This window comes from Dryobates pubescens, chromosome 11 (assembly GCF_014839835.1).
Source record: "Dryobates pubescens isolate bDryPub1 chromosome 11, bDryPub1.pri, whole genome shotgun sequence".
NCBI classification, from domain to species: Eukaryota; Metazoa; Chordata; class Aves; order Piciformes; family Picidae; genus Dryobates; species Dryobates pubescens.
Genome location: NC_071622.1, coordinates 19,566,103 through 19,589,057, shown reverse-complemented (window position 1 = coordinate 19,589,057; position 22,955 = coordinate 19,566,103). Strand labels below are relative to the sequence as shown.

The following is a 22,955-nucleotide window of genomic DNA, read 5'->3' as shown; positions in this document are numbered from 1 at the left end:
GAAGAAATAAAAATCTAATTTTGGTACTTAAACTGCAAATACTTAGAAAGGCACAAAAGCAAACAATATTGAGAGCTTAAGCCAGTTTCACAGAGTTCATCAGTCTACTCAAATTCCAGCATCAATTGCTTTTCCTTTTAGCTTGCAATTATGTGTGGTCTCAATATCTGAAATGCAAGACGATCCCACAGATTATGGGCTTTCAAGTAAGAACAGGAAGATATTTGACTTGCATCTCCAGAGATTTAACTTGCTCTACATTTTAGCCTCCACTGGGTACCACAGCCAGAACACGATCCCATTTTAACCCTAATTGGCTTCAAACAGCCCTGGCCCTACGTGCGACACAACCTGCACAGACGATGGACTTCACATGCCAAATGGGGGCGATTTAATACCGTTAATCCCGAAACGCTTCCTTTCTCCCTGTTCTCAGACTGCAACACGCACACAGTTACGCTCCCCTCCCAACACGAGGGCCGTCCGCTACGTTCAGGAAACTTCCCGAGGGGCTTCTGCCCGCCGGCACCGCGCGATCCCGCCCGCATCCCCGCGCTGCCCGGGCCCGGGAGCCCTCGTTACAGTCCCAGGTGAGGGCTGCGGGTCCGGGGACTGACTCTGCGGACCACACTTCCCCGCAGCCCTCACGCTGACGTGCCGGGCACCCGAGAAGCATCGGGCCCTGGCGGCCCTTTCCCACGTTCCTGTCACTAAGCATCACCTCGAGCCGGCAACAGACGCCGCCACGGCCCGGCTCGAGGCGGGACGCGCACCTTCCCAACCGCCCGGCACCAGTACCCGCTCTCCGACACCCGCAGCCCCCAGGCTGCGCAGAGCTGACCGTTCCGCCGCCCCTCCTTCCCGGGCGACGATGCTGAATCACGACGTGCCGCCGCTCGGCCGCTGCTGCCCAGGGACGGCGCTCCCACGCGAGGCAGCTCCGTGCCCCGCAAGCGCGGGGAGGCAGAGGGCCGAGAGGTGGTGGGCGAGGCGAAGCACGGGCAGAGAGGGCAAACGCCCCCCGGTTACCTGTCGGGCCGGGGTTGGAATATCCTCGGACACCCCGATCCTCCCGGGCGGCGCACGGGTGCCGCGGGGCCAAGCCGGGCGGAGCGCGCTGCGCCTCACGAGCGGCAGCATCCAAGCCGGCGCCTGCCGAGCCGGGCACTAACGGAAGGAGGAGCGGGAGGTTACGGCGGGGAGCTGGGAGAAACCATTCCCCACGAGGGGATACTGCTGGTGGCCGGCCAGGCGGGGCGAGAAGGACTGCCCTCCCACGCAGGTAAGCGCGAGAAGCTGCTTGAGGAGAGGCGGGCGGTGCCCGCGGAGCGGGGCTGGCGGTGCCAGGGGCAGAAGCCAGCCCTCTTGCGTCGTCGCTCTTGCCTCCCCCCCTGTGCTTCTTGCGGTGGGACCGGCCGGCGCTGTCTCCCTGCCCGAGGACGCGAGCAGAAGACCTAGCAACGGCGTGGGCAGTATCTTACCCGCCCAGGCCGGTGAGCGGCTTCTGCGAAGCGCGGGGCTCCTCTCAGGGCCGGCTGCGGTCGCCTCCTTTCGGCCCCTCATGAACCGCCTCCCTTGGCTACCTTGGAGGAAGCCAGGCTCCGGCCGACCGGGAAGCGCCTCAGGACGTCTGGGGGTGTCTGGTGTGGGCGAGAGGAGACGTAGGTCGTACTCTCCCCGGTAGCCTGGGCGTAGGAGCCCCACGGCAGCATCGAGCGGGCGTCGCTGGGAGGCGCGAAGAGTCTTCCCGGGGATTCGGCAGCAGTGGGGCCCTGACTGCGCGGGCACTAGCGGCAGGTTGCGGAAGGGCCTGCCGCACTCGGGACCTCAACCCCGACAATTGCTAGTGGTCATTTGCGGACACACCGCCGCTCTGGAGGCCTGTCCTGCTAAAATCCGTGCGGCAGTGATGATCCATACGCGTGTTCAAACCTTTTGTTCCCTCTTCCCGTATGGTGCTGTTGGAAGTGTTTTTCCTCCTGTGGGCATAACGGCTGTGTGCCGCTCTGAAGGAGCCATTTCAGTCTTTCGCTGAAATACTTGGCATCCTAGCATAAGGCACACGACCTAATCTGATAAATGCATTAAGGATTTTTAAAATAGAGAAATATTTATCAACTAAAGACAAAACATCTTAAAAACGTTTAAAATAATAATAAATAAAAACTCAATCGAAATTTAATCCATTATCTCAACAGATTATGTAGTATCTTTTCTGTATATTACCCAGGTTAGGAGCCAGATTGACAAGCAGTGGAGAAATCGTGGCACTTGATTTAGACAGATGTATATTTGTTATGGAACTAGCTATAAGCTTCCATTGACTTACTCTGGTTCCTAACGTTTGGAGTTTATCAGTTTAATTAACTTCTTTCATACTACTGTATTCTTACATGTTTCTCACTACTACCTACCTTTAAAATAAATTTCAGTTTAACCTTTGTTGCACAATCTCTTGTCTAAAACAGACTTTCAATGAGAATCTCTACAACTAACTTTCCAAGGTACTTCTAGTCAGTAAACAATATTTTCTTGGTCTGGAAAGGAGAAAGTGACAGATGATGTGAAGCAAGTTGTTTGAAAATGCGGTAGCAACTTAATTGGCATTATGTGGTTTACTCTGCTTTAAAATCTCACACAGTAATATGATGGTTTATAAGAACAGATTGGGGACTTCTTGCAAATACTAGAATGACTTTTAAGGACAGAAAAACACATGAAAAATCCTTTAAGGAATTCCAGGAAGTTTTATCATGTGTGATAGGGATTTTTAACTTGTAAAGTTGAAACATTTCTCTTTTTTACATAGTATTTTTAATAGGGTTGGATTACAGTTTACATTGCAATTTTTACTGATATCGCTTATTTACTACTCAAACCTTTGTTAGGATTGCCAGAAAATAAGCAGAAGTATAATTTCTGCCCACAAACATGTAATGTCATGGAAATTCATATGCTTGTTTGTGTGGACCAATGTTTGTAGGAAGAGATCTGTATTTTAACGAAAGAAATTCCATGCCAAAGCAGAGGCAATGGGATCAAAGCTTGGCCCTGTGTAAGCATTCTTTTTTTTTTTTTCTCACAGCTGTGAGAAGGCTGTGTTACAGGATGCTTACAAGGAAAGGTTTGGTTTTCTTTCCCTTAGTCATTTGGAGTGCTGCCACTGACTTCAGATGAAACTGTTTACATGTGTTGCATGTTACGTTCAGGTCAGAGCTTGCTTCGGGCAGGTCCTGCCTTCATAGTTCTGGCTGTATGTCCACATTCCATACCCTAAACCAGGTCTCTACGCCCCAAAGCCTGAGGTGCACTTCTCTACTGAGGTAATTCTGTTATATAGTGGGAAGGGCAGCAAATCACTAACAAGAGTTTACGATGAGAGACTGTACCCACCTGTTGCTTTATATTGGCAGACAAACCAGGAGGTTGGCAACACAAATGTGCCCTGCTCTGCTCCTAGAAGGCTTTTTTTTTTTTTTTTTTTTTAAAACAGTCTCACTTCCAAGGTGCAGCTCATACTTCCCCTTTCCAGAGGAGGACTGGCACAAAGGAATTCAAGTCTCAGCTAGGAAACCACAACCTCCCAGCAAAGACCAGAACCTGACAGCATAAATGCTTTTTTCACATCTCCATTTCTGAGAGGCATTAATCTTCTCCAGAATGTGCCTTTAGTTGTTGCTTTCCAGAAGCAGATCAGATTTACTTTTAAAAATGTGATCTGTGTTTTGAATCACTCTGAAAGTAGATGATACTTGCTACCTCCATGCTGAAATTTTAGAACTAGCAAAATTTAGTAAGAAATCAAAACAGGGCATTAAATACACAGATGCTTGATTAGGAGCATTGAACAGAGTTTTATTTTTAACACTGAGCTAGTTTAAATATTGAACATTGATGTACTGGAGACAACAGATGTGCCTAGATAATTATTGTAAATAGAACTAGCAATAAAATACCTTTTATGGCATGAAGATTCTCTTACCAATTTTACAAATAAACTAACATAGGCAAAACACAAAATCAGAGATCAGGAAAAATGTGCTTTCTCAGAAATCTATATATTTCTATGAATTTTCATCATATTTTCCTGACATTTTTTTCCATATTTTTCCATCCAAGGATCCTAGGTGCCTTAATAACTTAGAATTGTTATAGTAGAAGAACAAGGAGGGCAATCAGATCCTAGCTTTCTGAGAAAGGTTGATTATTTGAGCACAGTTCCTGTTTTACCTTTCCTGTTACTAGTTGCATGCTCTCTAAATTTATCACTGTAATGTTGCATATATGCAATCCTTCTCAAAGTCAGTAAATATAATTTCCTAGGGATTGCAAAGGGGATAATTAATTTCTCTTAAAAGTATTGGTCTATGAACAAAGTCACAAAATAGGCTGGGAAATGCAAATGTACTTCTCTGGTCTGCTCTATCATGAGCTTGGAGATGCCGTAGGATGCACAGTCTGACATGGTCCAGAAAACTTGAAGTTGCATTTTGCCTCTGTGGTTGAAACAGTTTATATCTTCATGCAACTTTTAGAGCTAATGAATGCCAGAAAGACACAGTTTCAAAACATCAAAAGTAATAAAAGTTCAAAAGCAATAAAAGTTCAAAAGCTTTGGAACAGAACTGGCATGCACCTGTATAGTAGGAAACTTAGCTATTCCTAGTCTCTTTTCTTCTGTTTGCACAACATTCATTTTGGAATATATTTACTATGCAGTTAATTATACTTTTCTGAACAGGTGCATTTTCCCACTTGCTATAAAATTATGTCCAAATGTAGTCTGTGCTGTCAAAACCTACCCAATGTGTTAGCAAAATCCATGCAACAGCTTCCCAGCAGCACCAACACCTGCTAATAGGGGATGATGTTTCAGGCAGATACTACCAGCCTGTCACAGTTTCTTATCTCCTCTCTCTAATCTTCAGAGTACTGCCTGAGATTATCTCCTGGAAATCAAATGCCCAGCAAGATGGCTCGCTTTTTTTTTTATACATCAGCAAACATGTGCTTGATTGCATTCATTACTGCTGTAAACATCATTATTATACAGATCGATGTGAATTTACAAGCTGAAGCAGTATGATATTGACATAATGTAGTATTTCATGTACAATAACTTTTTATAGTCCTCATCATTCAAACACTCTCTGGATGAAATTCAGCAGATACCGTAACAAGAGTATCAATAGACTACAGTCAATTACTCTCAAGCTTAATTTGGCCCCTTTGTTTCAGACATGTTTTTGAACAGCTTTAAGATATAAGAAATTCTATTTTTAACCATACAAAATATCATTTTAGAGTGTCTTTATCTGTTTAGTAATCAAAGCTTGGAGGTTCTTTTAAAAATAATCTCTTCAAGTTCCCATCTGCTATCTGCCACTGTTTTAGTCTCATAACTTCAGCAATTTGGAGAGAAGTTTCTTTTTTGTTGAGCAGCTATCAAGCCAGTAAAAACAAACAAAACCAAAACTAACCAAAACCCAACCATAATTCTACTGTATGAAGACGGTAAGATCAAATGAATAAGTTGAAGAAAAGTGGAAATTTATATCTACTAGTCAATTAAATTAATGTGGTCATCCTGGAAATGAAAACATTTTTCACAGGCATTCACAAAATGGAGTTGGATTATACAGTGTAACTAAAGGCTATCTATGCTGCTGCTGGCCTGCAGGCCAAAATAGATCAGGGTGTGAGTCACTCCTCCTTTGCAGCTGGGCATGGAATTAACCATTATTTGAGCAATATGGTAAGGAATCACTGAAAAGTGGGAATGAGAGAGATTTCTGCCCCAACAAAGTTGTGTTTCTTTATGTGATGTATTGTTTCACAGCATAAAAGTTCCCAATATCCATTCAGTCCACACCTCACCAGGTGTAACTGAAATTCCTTCACACAGATTTATTGAAATAAATCTGAAGTGATCAGTTAATTAGTTTGATGTATTGCAAGGTGACAACTAGTGTGTGTTCTGTTCTATTGTTATCACCATAACCATCTTTAAGGAAGATAATTGGTATCTAACCTGTATGACCTAACAAAGCTCTAAAATTTCTGAAGATTTTGATTCAATTGACAGAGAAAACTCTGTACTTATTTTCATTAAGATCTCTTGATGCTGTGTTAATTTAAATTCGGGCTGTGAGGAGAAGATTAAATGATTTTGCACAGCATGTTAGAAATAGATTGATTAGGCTAGTATATATTTGTCATAAGCAAAACTTATATTCACTTGACAATACTGTATAACAGTTACAGTGTTTCCAACAGGTAAATATTCTGCATCTCCATTGAGTCAGTGAGTGCAGATTCAAATTTATTCCAATGCCATTGGTTCAATGCCACGTCAGCAATGAATTTGTGCCTATCAGATGTACCTTGCCAAACACCACACAAGAGATAATAATCTGAAATACGTACAAGGTTGAGAAAATCTATTTTCAGCATTCATCTAATTTACTTCACACTTGCATACTGCTTGGAACATGACCTCTCTCGAGTCCCTGGCAGGACAAAGTGCACAGGTCCTCCCAGATCCCATTCGTGTGCTAAGTAGATTAGATATCATAGAGTGTCTTACATAATTTAACACATGTAAGATGTATTAATTTATAGCCTTGTGATGTTTCTTAATAAATACAGTTTAATTTTTTCCATACAGTGTCTTCAGTATTTGTGTTCTGCAGAGCATTCCTACAGTAGAGTTAACTAGCAAATCTGTTTACAAATTCTTAGTTCTAGATAGAAGTCTTTACGTTAGCTAAACTACAGAGGACTACATAGCACAGAAATACAATATTCTCGATATGAAAAGGATTATTGAAAAGTTGTTCTTAAATAAAATTATATGCAGGCTATTCATTTCAAGTTTGGATTTCATGAATATGAACCATTGAAAGATGGAAATATGGTAGTTCCTCACCGTTTCTATGCACAAATTTCCCTCTCATATATTTGTGCCTATCATTGCACCTCAAAGCAGTTTCCAGCTTCATGGGTAACAATTTTTGAGTTGCTGAGGAGAGCATTTTTCTTTTATACAACTGTAAATTAATTTTGCAATGGGGGACAAACACTTTTTAATTACAGTAATTGGACTACAGAATTCTTGGGAAAAAAATTTCTAGTATACATGCTTCATTTTTATTTTCACCTATAAAATATAAATCCTTACTCTTCTTCAGAAAGGCATGATAGATGTCCCTGTACCATGTGGCACACTGAAGAGGAATGATACATTTCCATGCTCACAGTAATTTCATTACTAGGTGTTTGTTAGAGAGAAACCAACATAGTGAGGTGACATTAGAATTGATACTGACTTCTCCAGGGCAGCGAGATGGAGAAATTTCATTAACAGTGGAAAAATCTTCCTAATACCAGTACTACAAGATGCACTAGGCTGTATAATGCAAAATAGTTTAACTACATGTACTGAATTCAGATTCTTCAGGGCTTACTTGCTTATACATAGAGTCAGATGCACAGGTGCATCTACAATTCAATTCTGTTTCCTGGAGGGCTGCTTTCTAGAAGAACATGAACCATGAGAGATCCAACAACCCCAGGGACCAGCCCCACAGTACTCAAGCAAGGTAAGCAAGACAGACCTGGAGATGGTGGACAGACCCAACCAAGCACCCTTATTATACAGCAGTATCATGGTGATGAGGCAAGTCCAAGGTCAAGCCAGGATGTCAGCCCATGAGCAAGAATAAAGTTCAGCAATTGCCAGACAGATCCATAACAATAAGGCAAGACTGATAACAAGCTGGGAAGCCACTCCATGAACTGGGGATAACAGGAGCCATGGCCAGGCTGTAACTGCACACAAAATCAGGACAGGGCCATTAAGGTTAGTTAACACATTATTAGAGCCCTCTGTGCCCTGATACAACTGGATTCACAGGAACTTGGAATTTGAGCATCTCTCCTTATAATACAGACAGAAGGACTTTTCATGTTGTGTTATCTTTCACAAAGAACTTTTGTACTGCATATCTCATATTTACTCAATACTTATCAGGACAGGTATGTGAGGAACTTCCTTGTTCAGCAATAGAGTTTTGTTTACCTAACCCTTTCAATCAAATCTTGCTTGCTATTTACTACAGGAATTTCAAGTTCTAGAAAAGATAAACAATGTAGGGATAAACTCAAAAGGACAACCAAGAATACCCCAGGTAATATTTTCTATTGTCTATTCACTCTTGTCCTATAATTTTTCTGAGATTGAAGATTTGTCTTCATTGTGTAGCATTCAGCATCAGGAACTATTAAAAGAGAGTATAAAATAAACATGTGGAGTGAGTACTTGTAGAATAGCACACTATGCAATGATTTCACTAAGTTTATATGGATTTCCATACAAAAAACCCAAAACAACCAAACAAACAACTCATGCCTTGAAAGCTGTTTTATCCCTCTTTAATGAGTAGGATGCAAATGCAGAAAGGATAGCCTGATAACAACTGCCATCCTACACCTATGCTGGACTAAAAGTCAATTGCAATGAAGTTGGTAGAAGACAAATGACACAATACAACTTCACATTTTATAAAAAGTGCCCTGGAATCAGCAGGTCCATGAGAAGCTGACAAGATTTTACCATTCAAAGTTTCAGTCATAGTTACAGAAAATTTACATTTGCATTGTTTAGTTGTTCTGCATTTTCCCCTGTTTTGAGACAGCTACATATTCCAATTACTGTGCTCTCATTTGAAAGACTATATAAGACTCAAGATGATATTTTGCTTACATAAAAAATAATTGCTTTTATTTCCTTTTGCTCTCTCAGAAAAATGAACAGAAGAGTTGCGTTCACAGGATTCAAGCAACAGTTCCAAATAACTTGGTATTAATTTGTTAGACTTAGTCTAACAAAGTAACTCCTTCAGCTTTTTTTCATCTTTTTTTCATTTAATCACAAACCCACATATTTTATACATGAAATAATAGGATATTTGCCACAACATTTTCATAGCTAAAGTTTAAGAGATCTATTTTTATAGTGAGTACAAGTTATAGAGTTACAATGTTAACAAGAACTAAATGGAGATTTTAATCTTAAATATTATGGACATAAAATGGAGTTCAGAATTAACCTATTGTTCACCTGTGGCCAAGTTCACCTGTTGTCATGTCCTGTTTGACCCAACAGGGAGGAGGGAAAAAAGGGTGACTCAGATTGGGTCAAATTAAGGAGACTTACCCCATAGGTCCATACAGAAAGATTTGTTGACCACCTTGACCAAAGTTTTATGTTCATATATATGTTGTGTCTCAAAGGGAAGATGGAGAAAGAGAATAGCTAAAGATCCAGATCACCACCTGGGGTTCCAGTAATGTCTTTCCTGGTCAGTTCCTTGGGTCTTTCATGGTGGATGCACCTGCCAGTGTGTTCAAGTCTTTTTTGTTCCTTACCAAAAGGGGTGTTGCTTCATGGCCTCCTGACTATTCCCTAAGTTACATGGGAAGGCTGGAAGGTGGTGCTCTGCAATGTAGCATGTACAAAGCACCTTTCCACCAATTGAAGTGAGACCCTCTATTTCCTTACACTTTGCACAGTGTGCTGCAAACTTATCTTGGTGGAACATGTGCAAACTTGCCAAGGGGGCAAGGATGTCCATGCTCCGGTGCATTCCAAACCCTCCTGAGCTGACGTTTTGTTGTGTTAACCACAACAGACATGTCTCTCCTAATTGCAAGGCTGCTGCTGCTGCACACAATGTTTGAGACATGAACTCATTTGGATCACAGTCTGACACCTGTCTATAGATGGCATTTTATAGACAGCAATGAAAAGGAGGCATATATAGTGATGGGATTAAAAGTCATCAATGTCTTTACAAAGGAAGAATTGTCTGAGGGGGATTGGAAGAAGAAGGGGGGAACCAGAGAGTTCCCCTTACCTATGAGCATAAACAACAAAGGGACATCTGCAAAGTACCTTATCTTAGAAAATCGCTGTAAATCAATGGGGCTCTGAGGATGACAAGACACTGAACACAGCCTAAACTTCTGAACTTTTAGGCTGGAGTGCAGGCTTAATAGACTACTAAATAGTAACTTCTCCACCCAGAGAAGTGAAGAACCTAATTTAAATAAACATACAATGCATGTAGTAGGGGAGTTGCATGTGAAGAGGGTTGCATGTGAAGGGGGACATGTAGTAGGCATTTCAGGAAAGACTGTAAATCCTGAAGTACCTTAGCCAATGGGGAAAGTGAGAGGGAAATTTGCATCTGGGAATTTAGGATAAAATGGGAGCCATATCTCCCAGCAGGAACTGTCCTGTGGACTCTCCCTTTATTTGAATAAAGTTTTACTAAAGTTCTCTGTCTCGGTTGTGAACAGGAACTTCTAAATCGAGATAATTTTTCCTTACATATAGGAAGAATATCACATTTTAAATTTGGAAAAGTAGTATAATAATAATAATTATGTATATATATATATATATATATATATATCACAGTATCACCAAGGTTGGAAGAGACCTCAAAGATCACCAACTCCAACCTGTCACCACAGACCTCATGACTAGACCATGGCACCAAGTACCACATCCAATCCCCTCTTGAGCCCCTCCAAGGACGGTGACTCCACATACAGCAGTAATAGTAATAATTTTTCTGAAGCAACTTATTGTAATGAAACATTGCAAGGAGAGGAGACAAACTAGATAATCTTCTAATCTGATTTCTAAAACATTATCCAGGGGAAAATAAAAATAGTTCTGAAATATTTGGGACACAGCACCACCAGATTTTTTTTTAATTCTTCAGAATTCTGTATGAGAAAGCACTTGCTCTTTCATATCAGTAAGAACAAGCTTTGAAATATTTATCAGTTAGCTAATATTTAACCCCTCTATTTATCATGTCTAATTGGCAACTCACATTGCAAAGGGTAGCTACTTTTCACTGTTACTTGAATTTCTTCAGTATGTTTTAATCAGCTTTCTAATAGGCTTTTCAGCGTTCTACAGCTATTGTCTAAAAAGGCACAATAAAAGCACACTAGCAAAAAAAAATGATCAGTAGAGAAGTCTTTCTCATATTTTTCTTTCATTTTATATAAACATTTCATCAATAAATATTTATGTCATAACAGAAAGCAGTATAGAAAAGCAAGGGGGAAAGCTGCTACCAGAAAACGCGTTTATTTTTGCTGTATATCACAAATTGAAACAGAAAAGTATGAAGCATTCCAAAAGAAATGTTCAAAATAAATCTCTAAAATCATGTGTCTCCTTATGCAGGTACAGATACACAAGATCTGTTGGTCCCCAGATGACATGTATTTCCCTCACAGTCCCCAGCTTTTTGAAGACCACAGTGAAATTTACAGGGGTTATCCCCAGCAACCAGAGAAACTGGAGAGATTTAAAGGGATCTCTCCTGCTTGTGCTACTGTCTCCAAAATCACAAAAACTAAAGGAACTTTGCAGAGTTCTCTGCTCTGCCTGTGGAGAAATGCACAACCTGGGGCAGGAGAATCCTTCCAATTCTTCACAACTACATGCTGTAGCAAAGAAACAAGACTAGTACCATTATTTACATGGCCATGATAATTTTTTTTTGTTGACATGTTATGAACTTCTGGGATTTTTGTGTCCAAGAAGCCATAATGTCAATGTTACTAAGTGATTATGAATTTTTATTTCAATTAGAGTAGAAAATGCAGATCCCATTCAAAATTAGGTCCCTGTTGTGATGCAGCTGTTCAAACATGTATAAAAAGACTGTGTCCAGACCAGAGGACACAGCTCAGAGCCATCAGGGAGTGAACAGAGAGCTCCACTCACAGAGCATACACACAGGCAGGGATGAAACTGCATCACAGGTGTATTGCTATGATAGCTATCATAGCTTCTTCTAGTCACAAGCACCATTTTTTTCCTCTCCAAATGAAATAGGTTACCACCCCTCCTATTTTCTTTCTTAAAGACCATATTACATATTTTCTTGTCAAATAAGGCAAGTTCTACAAGTTCTCTTCCACAATTTTATCTCTTTTCCTTTCTCTGCACATGTACATGCTCCAATTCTCCAGGCTTTGTTTTCCTCTCTCTTTACTATCTTCACAGCCTCTTCTCTTCTGCCCTGCACTGTTTCATTCTTTTACCACTTACCATGCTCTCCTTTCTGTGGCAGGTTGAAGCTATAAGGGGTTCTGCTGCTCTCCCTGTACCTTCTCCTCTTTCCCTGAAATCCCAGCTGCACCGGACTGCCAACACCACTGATACTTTCAGAAGCCTATGACTTCATCCGAGTGTCTCATCTTGGTAGATGAAAAAGCACTGTATATAAAAGTATTGGTATTCATTGCATTAGTAGTATTTTCATGTTAAAGGATCATACAAATCATTTAACTCCCTTTTCAAACAAGTAGCAGATAGAAAGGCTGTATCCCTCCCCTCCTCCATAAGGAAAGTGCTTTTAACTGAAAAAGAGCAATGCAACCTGCATTTATCATTCCTAAGAAATTGTAGCAATAAATTATTTACACAGAAGAACCATTTGTAACACATCTTTTGTGCCCTTTTAGTGTAGCATCCTATGCTAACCTTGAGGGAATGGATATAGCTAATTATATTCTTGTCTCTGCAATAAATTGATGGAATGTTATGGCAGAAATGAAAGAGGGCATGTAAGCAAAGTATTTTCTTTAAGACAGTTTATGAGAAGTAACAGCTGCAAAACCAGAAAACCAAACCATGTCCAGTGTTGTAGGTAACATCCCAATGTCACTGATAGCAAAACTTCATTTGAGTATGAAGAAAGGAAGATTTCACTTGAGAGTTTGCAAAACTATTTTCTGCTCAGTGATGATTTTTATGGCCTTTGCCCTGGTGTGTGTGCACGCTCAGGCAATTAGAAAACTCAACTGTGGTTCTTCTCAGTAACGACTAGGTAGGCCCCCAACTGATTTAGACATGCCTGCATCTTTAGGATTAATCCTGCTACTGAAAATAAGATCTCATATCCCAATTATGTGGATGAAGGAAGGGATGCTAAACACCCCCAAAGTGTGCTGCTGAATTTCATTAGGTTTGTGAACTCTTACAATATGATGCTTCTGGTAGTAAATTTGCAGTACAAAGAAGGAAAACATCAAGGAGATAGAAGGAGTGTGAATGGAGACCAAAAGGTATAGAAAAGGAGGGAAAGCAGAGTATGCAACCAAAGGAATATTAAGTCATTGGAATACAGAAAAAGACATTTTGATTTTAGCAACATAACAAAGTAAAACAAGGAGAAACAATAAAGTGTTTCAATCAAAGGATCATTTTGACAGTGATAAAAAAAACGTAGACAGAAGGGAAGACTTCTGAGGAGAGATATCAAAGGGCAAAAAGCAGCTGTTTCAATCCCATCGTCTCTGAGTTAAGTGTTGCACCTGGACATAACAATTGCAGACAACCCTAACACAGTAAGACTTCTCTCTTAGAGACTTGGCTTGATTGTCTTTACCAGAAATTATTTGAATGGAATTACAGCTTTGGAAACAAGAAATGCTTGAGGGTAATTTTTATATGTAGACACTTATTGGTTAATATGTTACCTTTGCACAAAATGGAATGAATGGAGTTCTTTCATGTAAATGTGATGATTAAAATGGTGATACCTAATATCAGTTTAAGAGCCCTGTCTTTCACATTCCTATGGAAAACAAAAAAACAAAACAAAACAACCCCAACCAACCTGTATTTCACATGGTTATCATCTTTTAATATGGATTTTAAAAATAAAAGTTGCACTGGATGCATTACATTTATTTCAACTATTACTAGAAAATTAGCTCAACATTTGATATGTGAAACTGCATTTTAAAAACCTGACTTGGACTAAATGAAAGTAGAAGCCAAAGGTTTCTGTATGGGGTTTAAACAAACAAACAAAACCCAAAAAACACTTGAAAATATTCAATTTCTCTCTCTTGGTGGATCAGTCACACATCTGTCAAATACACAGAATATCTACTAATGTCAGGTACCTTCTACCAATGGTTTATCAGATTCTGGAGTTGAGAGGAAAAAGCTCTTTCATTAACACTTGCATTACAAACACTTGAAATAACTATTTATTTGTCTTGCTCAGGATTAATAATTCTTCTTGGCTAGCACCATAGATATTTCTCCTAGTTTTGTCAGTCAAGCACAAACCAAAAATAGATCTACAAAGATTAAATAAACTTTCTAAGTTAGTTTCTTGTCTGCTTACAGGTGCAAAGTGTCTTTTGTTGTTTATTCCTTGCATAGATTGTTTCTTTCAATAAATTTGCACCCGTGAACATACTGTCTTTTGTTTTGTAATTATTCCTCCTAATTAAATGTTACTCATGTAAATGTTCCCTAAGTTTAACCTTCTGGCTTGTAAGTGTGAGGAAAAGGCACTGCGGATAGACATGATTAAAGAATTTCTGCTGTAACCCTCTGAGCCTGGAACAACTCCTTATTCACGGCACTAGCAATAAAAAGAAATCAAAGAAAGACACTGAGAATAAATTGGAGCATTTAAAAGACTCAAGCTCTGGAAACACCAGAAACTACTGGAAAAGAAGGCAAGAACACTCCAATGTGTATCTGGAAGCAGTAAGTGTTATTTAAAAGCAAGTCAACCATGTGCTGAAAACAGCACATGCTGATAGCATTTGGCATATTTAAATAGTTTTCAGCAATCCAAGAAAAGGGGGATATTCATGAAACTGTTACAAAAATTGTGGAGTATTGCATTCTAAATGAAAATGAAGCATATGAAAGTCATTCGCTTCGAACCTGAAGGTTTAAAAGTATCTTGAAATTTATAAGATTGGAGAAACATTTTTTTTTTCTGTGAGGGGTATAAACCATGGAATTAGCCTGCCTTAGAGTAAGATCTAATGAAGATTTGTAGGTTAATAAAACCCAAAACCTTCCAATTTAAAAAAGCCACTGGTTTTCAATGGAAAGTGGAGCAAGTAATACAAAAATAGACTCCTGGGAGAAGCAGACTAGCCAAGAAGCTAGGATTGGAGTAAGTGTGGACTGGACAGTGCTCTAACACCTTAGGTATCACCAAGAGCTCAGAGCAGAATAAGACAAAGATATTAGAGGTAGAAAAGCATGAAGAGCTTGAAATCATAAGCAAGAAATATAAACACAAATAAAGCAAACGAAAGAAGCTAAACAGTAAGTAAAAACTTGTATTAATTTGCAAGCATCAGGGGTCTAAAACATGAAAAAACTGCATGTTGCTGACACCTCTGCCTTGGTTGACTGTTTTCCTAAGAACAAAGGACACTTGCAGAAAAAACAGATGTGTGCAGAAGAAATAATAACCATGAGAAACAATGGGATGTTACCTTCAATTAGGCACATGTGCACAACTCCTAGTATTTGTGCTGTAACCCCTAGAGAAAATCAACAGGCTGTAGAAAGATAAATGGGTATAATTCCAGGTTTAGGAAAGTGATTTGGTTTCTGTTTAAAAATGTGCTTTTAGATATAAATAATAAACCAGGAAAAATATCTTAGATTGTGTTTCTATTTTTAGATGGCACTACTAAAAATATCACAGCTGGACATCTGATTATGCATTAGAAAGCTTTTTAGCTTGATTTCTTTACCCAATAGCGATACATGACAGTGGAATGCAACATACAGGACATGCATTTGAGCAGAATATTGTGGAGCTCAGATTTAGGTATGTGACTTCTAGTACTCATCGTTCTTAATTTATTGGGTGCAGAGTATGTGCAAAGGCCTGGTGAACTCTTTGTGTGAACACTCTTAGTCAAAATTAAAGTGACCTTTGTTTAACATAGCCTATTTCACTTACAAAGAAAGTCTAAATTGAATTAAGGTCATTTTTCATTCTGAAGAAAAGTACTATGGCATGGAATATAGCTTAATCTACTTTCACAGCTGTAATTAACTTGGAGATCTCTGTAGAAAAGACCTAAAAAGAAAACTTAATAAACACTACTTGTTTTGGTTTTCATCTTATTTTGCAAAAGCTAAGTGATTCTGACTCTGAATATACAGTATGAACAAACATCACTATAATACTGATTATGGTAATTATGGTAAGCCTGCAGATAATGATGTCAACAGCCCTGAAAGTGTTTTACTATGTCATATTTTAAACAGTTATGCATTTGAATAACTTTAGCTACACAAGAAGTACTTCTGTTCAAATCTGTGTGACTAGACTAGAATCTAATGGCAGACAACTGTATTATCAATTTTGGTTTAAGTTTCATTCTTTCAATGGTTCATATGCAGAAATCCATATATGTTGCTGAACTACCAAAAATGCAAAACCTAAAGGTGCAATTCTTTCTTGTTTTCTATTTTTCTACACAATCAACCTTTCAGAAGTGCAAAAAACCAAGCTACTATATTATGTCTCACTTTTCTTAGGCTGAGCAATCTATCATAGATACAGATGGAGCACCTGTGTAGAAAAGGACTTCTCTTGATGTGGATAAAACAACTTTAAAAATGAGCCTGATGGCAGCCAGATAACCACAAAAAGATCAAAACTCAATTACAGAGGCAGGTCGGTAAGAATTTTCCTTAATAGTAATTAGAATTTTTTTCTGAATCACAGATTTTCAGGCAGTGTCTTCTACAAATATGGAATAATCTGCAGAACAATTATAAGCAACTGAAAAAAAAGCGCTGCTTGATTGAGAGCATGAGACTATGTCCTCTCTCCTGAATGATCACAGGAGATAAAGTCCAAGAAATTAGCAGCTGGACTTGCCCATTAATGAAGTCTGTAGTTTATCTCTGTAAAAAACATGTCTACACAGCAAGACACTGATCAAAACACAGCACCTGCCACCTCCTATCAATGAATATATAGCCACTACCCATAGAAAATTTGACAAATGTTATCAAGGGGCAATACTGAAGGCAAAAGCATACTTCTTTAAATCATGTTTAAAACATCAGGAAAAAAACACACCTTCCAACTTCATAGCTCGAGAGGTTTGCGGTGAAATAGAGGTTTGCGGTTAAAAATCAATAAGGAAATACATAAATCCTTTGCTTCTATGTTACACATTTTTTTTCTTGGGAAACATCTAATGCCAAGAAGGGAAGGGCAGCAGTAGTGAAGTGTTGGCTGCTGGTATAAACTTCCTTTGAAGCCTCTGGCTTTATGTGTACCTAGTTGCATTGAAAGAAGCCCAAGTTACCCTTAATTAATCCCTCCATCTTTGACCCAAAATGTCCCTCAAAACTCTAACAGTTGCAGAACACTTTCCTGAGGCTCCAGATTCCTTCTGGATTCACAGTTCAGTGGGCATCAAATAACATTTTTCAGGAGACCTGACAGAGCAAATTGTTGGCAGAGTTGCTCAAGTTTCATCATGGATTAGTCTGGCAAATACCATGGCAACATGGCATATAGATCTTTCACTCCTTTCTGTGAGGATAGGTGAGTCCTCAAGAGGAATGAATTGGGCATCAGTGAATTTGGTCTTACCTATACAAAGATGTACTTCATCACTCTCTCTAGTTAGTGCTAAAGGAATTTCTGTACTCCTGCTTTCATCCGCTCCCTTAGCACATCTACATGATATATTCTTGGCAGGTTTGAAATTATGTTGCAGTGATGAATATTTCTGTTTCTGGGTCAGAAGCTGTAAAATTTGGAAAATAACTTCCATATTCACAAAAAGATACATATGCTTCTTGGCACATTAGCAATATGCTACAAAAGCCATCCCACGCTGGCAGAGCAGGGGTTAGCTGAGAGCAGGAAATGTGGCAGCAGTCTGGAACAACCTAAACGGAAAACAAAGAGTTAAATGCCAAATAGATCAGACTGTTTAGGAGTAGAGAAGGAGGCTTGCCAAAGATGCTCAAAGATGCAGGAATGTGGGATTTGAGGAAGAGTAGTCAAATCTCGTATTCAAACCCTGCAATTTACTGGCACTGCTGCAATGGTAAGGCAGGCTGGCTATATAAAGAGAATTAATTACAAGTAAAGCAGGTACATATTCATAACCTGTACCCTCAGGGTGAGAACTATCAGTCTGGATGGGCCAATCTATATGTGCTAACATCTATTTCAGTTTGTGTATGCCAACCCCTTGCAATGCAGGCATACCTTTAATGAGAGGGAAGAAAATGAAAATGCTTAATGATTTAAATGTAGTGCCTTGTTTCAAATGTGTATTCAAAACAACCACTATTGCTGCTACAGAAATGCCACTGTCTCATATGGAAATGGAATGGTTATAGAGTGACTGCCATATGGAAAAGTGATTCCCATTAAATGCATGTGAAAGCCTTTCATCTAACAGAAATTTATCTTTTCTGTCCTGAAATGACCTTCTCAATTTTAGTTTTGAGTCTTTATAGAGTCTATGCACATTTCTGGGGGGAACTATACATCTGCTACAGCACCATAGGCTTTATTGGCGGGGGGAGGGAGCGGAAATCAGTGTTGTTATGATATTGTTAATCAATGGTTCCCAAAAATATGTAGAAAAAATATTGAAACCTGCTGTGAGTCACTGAAACTACATCATTCAATGTGTATGGTTCTAAAGCTGCTGAGCTGACTTTCTTAGTGTAGCTATTTAAAAAAATCTTACGCAGATAAACAAAACAAATTAAATTTGATTTTTTAAGATTGCACCATTAATAAATATTCTAACATATCCAAACAGAACATTTTTCATATTTGCACAATTTGATTTAACCAATTGTGTTGAAAGGCATAAGACAAACTACTTTTGTATGAGCAGCAATATCAAGCATTTCAGCATCAAAGGATTTTATGTAAGAAAACCAAAGGATTTTATGTAAGAAAATTAAGGAAAATTGAAGATTGGGGCTAGAAAAAGAGTTGATGCTCTGAATCCTAAATAAATATACATACATAACATACATAATCTATACTACATTGCTATGCTCTGAAATTAATTTTGTTAATATAGCCTAAGTTGTACAAGTGGTATGAACAAGAATGCAAATGTCCAGCCCCAAGTTCTTCTTTCTGTTATCTTCATATAGATGCATAAAACTGGGATTGTGGAAGCAGTTCATTTAATGTTTCACAGCACTCTTGACTTCTATTTGCTGTGGTTTCGATTATGAGAGCACCGGGGCATAAGCATTTATGCAGTTATCAGTGCTGTGTATTCAGAGCATGTGCTTATTTGAGAACTAGTGTCATGCATTGCTGCACACATGTATGTGCTGCACATGCAGGATTTCGCTGGAGAACGTGTAATGAGTAGGTGATTCTTGTCCACCAAACCCTGAAGAGCAGTAACGGCTATAGTAAGGACTATTGGCCCTTGACGGACCCTCATATATAGAGCCTATGCAGCATAATTTGCTAGTGAAGGTATGAGCTGTAGTACCAAGAATATGCTAAAGGTGCTGCAGCATTTCTCATTTGTTAGTGCTGCTGCTGTTGTCTTCTCAAGGATATCAAAATGTCTGTCAGCACCTGGATGAAAATCAGCTGAGTCAGATTCAGTCTGGCCAAAATGACAATAGCTGAAGCAGGTTAAACATTTAAATCTGGGGTAACATCTTCACTTATCTGTGATAGCATCTCACACCTTTAGTTAAATACTACAGCAAGTTCCAGTTTTAGTCATTGTCTGAGTGATCATGAGGGTCAACGGCAAATTATCATCTTCTTTTCCAAGTTTAACCTCTCCTCTTACAGATCTGGCCATTGCGCTCTACATGTCCTTCCCTGGCGGAGTGAATTACTGATAACCCACTGAACCCCTTCGCAAATTCTTTAAAAATGTAGACTCCAGCTTTGGGCAAAATGAGACAGCCCTCTTCAATAGCAGCTTCATCACCCCCAGTGGTTTGCAGATTTTTTCCCCACTATGTGTAAACCTTGTTTCAGATCTTCAAAGCAATACAGACCTGGCTTCCCCAGAGACCGCTTCTTCAGGTACTCCTCTGAAGCAAACAGCATCACACAGATCAGGGTGAAAACCAAGGTGAAATCAGGTGAAAACCAAGACAAACATCAAGAGGTCCCTTAGCTGATGTGCTCATTGATAGAACTTCAACCTACAGAAAATAGTAATAATTAAGGTAAGTGTTCCCAAAACTTGCAGTTGTATAATCTGGACATCTTGTACCGATGTGAAGGTAGAGCCACATGCTGGATAGATCTGCCCAGTGTTCACATGCAGCATACTCAACTGTACTGTCTCAGGAGACTGGAAATTTCCCACAGGCATCTGCTTTAGTGTGTATTAACATATGTGTATAAAATCCTGTCTTACAGGAGGTAGTTTGTTATTAGGCCATAGCACCATGGGCACCAGCCCAGTGTCAAAAAAGTATTTGATAACATCTGTTAAAAAAAAAAAAAAAAAAAGCCAGGATGGCTGCCACCAGAAACTCATGCAGCCTACAGCCTTGAGGAAAGAATGCCAGATGAGGCTGAGTATCACATAAATTGTTCTGGCAGAATATATAGTTTGTGATCCATAAGATTAGCACTTCTGCTCTCCACTCTCCCCACTGAGGCACATAAAATAGAACTTTCTTTTTGATAAGCATTTCCTTCCAGAGCTAAAATACTCAAAGCCTTTCACATGGTAAATATATATACGTATGTATATAAAGAGAGCTATCATCAACTTGAAAGTCACAATATCGTTTGAAAATGCGTAGCTGTAGCTATTTATGACATGAATGGCAGCAAAAAGGGGGGAGGAAAAAAAAAAATCTTTCCTGGCAGCTCGCTTACTTTCTGTATTTTTTTCTATAGTCTGTAGAGCCATGCAAAACCAGTTTGTGAACAGGCGGCAAGTGCGAGCTTCCTCGTGTACACTGCTGGCGTGAAGGCCCGGGCGGAATAGCCCGGTCGGCGGCCGCGGGCCCCAGTAGCCGCAGGGTGCATGGCCCCGAGCAGCCAGGGATGCTCAGAGACAGCCGAAACTCCGGCGCCGACCGGGCGCAGCCGCACGGCCGCGGCGCGCTCGGCCTCCCAGGGTCACCTTGGGCACGGCGCGCCTCGCCCCCGCCTCAGCCACTGCGCCCCTCGGGCCGGCCAGCGCTCCCGAGAGCGGAAGCGGGGGCGCTCCCACGCCACCGCTTTATGAGGCCAAGCGCTGACCAGGGGCGTACGCAGTGGTGGTGGCCCTCACCCCGCCAAAGCAGCAGCCACGAAGGCCGAGGGCGGCCAACCCACCCCTGCCCTCTGCCAGCCGCCGCTGGAGCAACAGGAGCCGCCCAGGCCTTCGGCAGCCCCCTCACGCAGGACGGGCAGCCGGGGCGGTGCCGGTGCCCCTGCCCCCGCCTGAGGCAGCGGCAGCAGTGGCCGAGGCTGTGCGCGACCGCGTCCCTCGCCCCGCACGCCCCCGGCGGGCGGTGTAGCAGGGAGGAGGCGCCGCCCCGGCCGTCATTTCCGCCGTGTGTCGGGGTGGGGGAGGGGGGCAGAGCGCTCGCCTCCTCCTCCGCGGCGGCCGGAGACACAGAGACCCAGCGCGGGGCGAGGGGAGCTAGCCGCCACCGCCGCGCCCGCGGGCCGCGCCGCCCCGCCACCCGAACCCTGTCCCCGCCCGCCGCAGCCGCCCGGCATCCTTCCCGCCCCCCCCTCCCCCTGTCGCCCCGGCTCGGCCATGGGGAACGCAGCTACCGCCAAGAAGGGCAACGAGATCGAGAGCGGTGAGTGAGGGGATCCGCCGCCTCCGCCCGGCGCCTGGATCCACTCCCCAAGGAGGGGCAGCCAGGCCGAGGCCGGCGCGCCCGCTTTGCGCGGCGGCCGCAGGCCCCGAGGCCTAGCGACTGAGGCGCCGAGCCCCCCGCCCCGTGCAGGCCCTGCTGCCCGCGCCCGCTGGTCCGCAGCACTGAGCGGCCTGCTTAGAGCCGCTAGGTGCCCGACCCTGGACCCAACTCGGCGCCGAGCTGCCCTCCTTCAGGCTCGCCTCGGTGTTTAGCGTCTCAGGAAATAAGCGGGAGAAATATGCCTGCGGCCGTTGGGCCGAGGCCGCCACCGGGCCGCGCGTCCGGCTGTCCTGTAGCAGGTGTCCGTCCCCGGAGAAGGAGGAGCTGCTGGCGGGATTGGGGTGGCGGCGGACAGGTGTCAGCGCCTCCGCCAGCCTCCAGCCTTCATCCTCACCCCGGCCAGCTAGCTTTCCCCACCCCTGAACACACCCTTGCCAGCGGGGGAGGCCGCTCGCCGCGCTCCGTCTGCGGCGGGAGGGTTTTCATCCCGCTGCGGGGAATGTAGGTCAGAAACTCGTAAACGTGCCTGGATCGTGCAGCCCGGCTAACCTCGCCGGTCCTGCGCGCGCCCCGTGGTATAGCCTGAGCCCCGCGCTGTGTTTACATCCTTTGGGAGAACACTCAATACAAACGTTGCTTTCCTCATCCCTGGGTAAAATGGAAGACAAAAGTATTGATCTGAACTTAACCATCGCAGGGTGCTTTATGCCGGTTTTGGTGGTTTGTTTCTCTTCCCTTTAATATAAAGCCGATCCAATTCCTGGGGGAAAAAAAAAGGCTTTTATTTTTAGTAACTTAACTTCCTTGCTTCATTATTAGTGGAAAACTTTGGGTATGTTTGTGATGGACAGGAGAAAAGACAGAGCAAACAGCCAGTTGTGCAAGCTCAGTGCTCCTACAACAATACCCTTTGTTACTGGAAATTCCTTAGGCGTTATTAAAATGAAAAGTTTAAACATCAATGTTTTTGTTTGTTGTTTTCTTCCCACCCCCACTCCCCCTAGTGTGTTTACTTTTCGTGTTTACTATTGAGGGGTAGAATGGGGTAACGGATTTGCATAGGCCTGTGCCTGCCCACACAGGATTCCTCTGGCTTTCCGGGGATCTGCATGGATGTCTCCAGCTGTGGGACCAGGGGCTTTTCTTGACCTACCTAGTTTTGCTCTGTGGTTTTGCCTTTCTGTTCCTGTGTTCTTATTAGTAGTACAGATTTTACAATTGATATGTTTTATGA

The 22,955-nt window shown here is 41.8% G+C and overlaps 1 protein-coding gene and 2 long non-coding RNA genes across 3 annotated transcripts in view; 2 read left to right on the top strand and 1 right to left on the bottom strand.

Annotated features, from left to right (window-relative positions):
- The first annotated feature begins 1,010 nt into the window (after nt 1-1,010).
- Nucleotides 1,011-8,476, top strand: LOC128897541 (uncharacterized). The gene is made up of 3 exons (XR_008462437.1): nt 1,011-1,282; nt 7,527-7,601; nt 8,121-8,476. It is a non-coding gene; the product is annotated as an uncharacterized LOC128897541 (long non-coding RNA).
- Nucleotides 8,477-11,993: 3,517 nt separating this feature from the next.
- Nucleotides 11,994-19,962, bottom strand: LOC128897564 (uncharacterized). The gene is made up of 3 exons (XR_008462452.1): nt 19,904-19,962; nt 17,487-17,788; nt 11,994-12,310 (listed from the first exon to the last, which is right to left on the bottom strand). It is a non-coding gene; the product is annotated as an uncharacterized LOC128897564 (long non-coding RNA).
- Nucleotides 19,963-21,374: 1,412 nt separating this feature from the next.
- Nucleotides 21,375-22,955, top strand: part of PRKACB (protein kinase cAMP-activated catalytic subunit beta) — a 70,731-nt gene continuing 69,150 nt past the window's right edge. Inside the window, exon 1 of the mRNA XM_054164945.1 lies at nt 21,375-21,661. Within this exon, the coding sequence (XP_054020920.1) occupies nt 21,616-21,661 (46 nt within the window). The 5' untranslated portion in view covers nt 21,375-21,615. The remainder of the gene's footprint in view (nt 21,662-22,955) is intronic.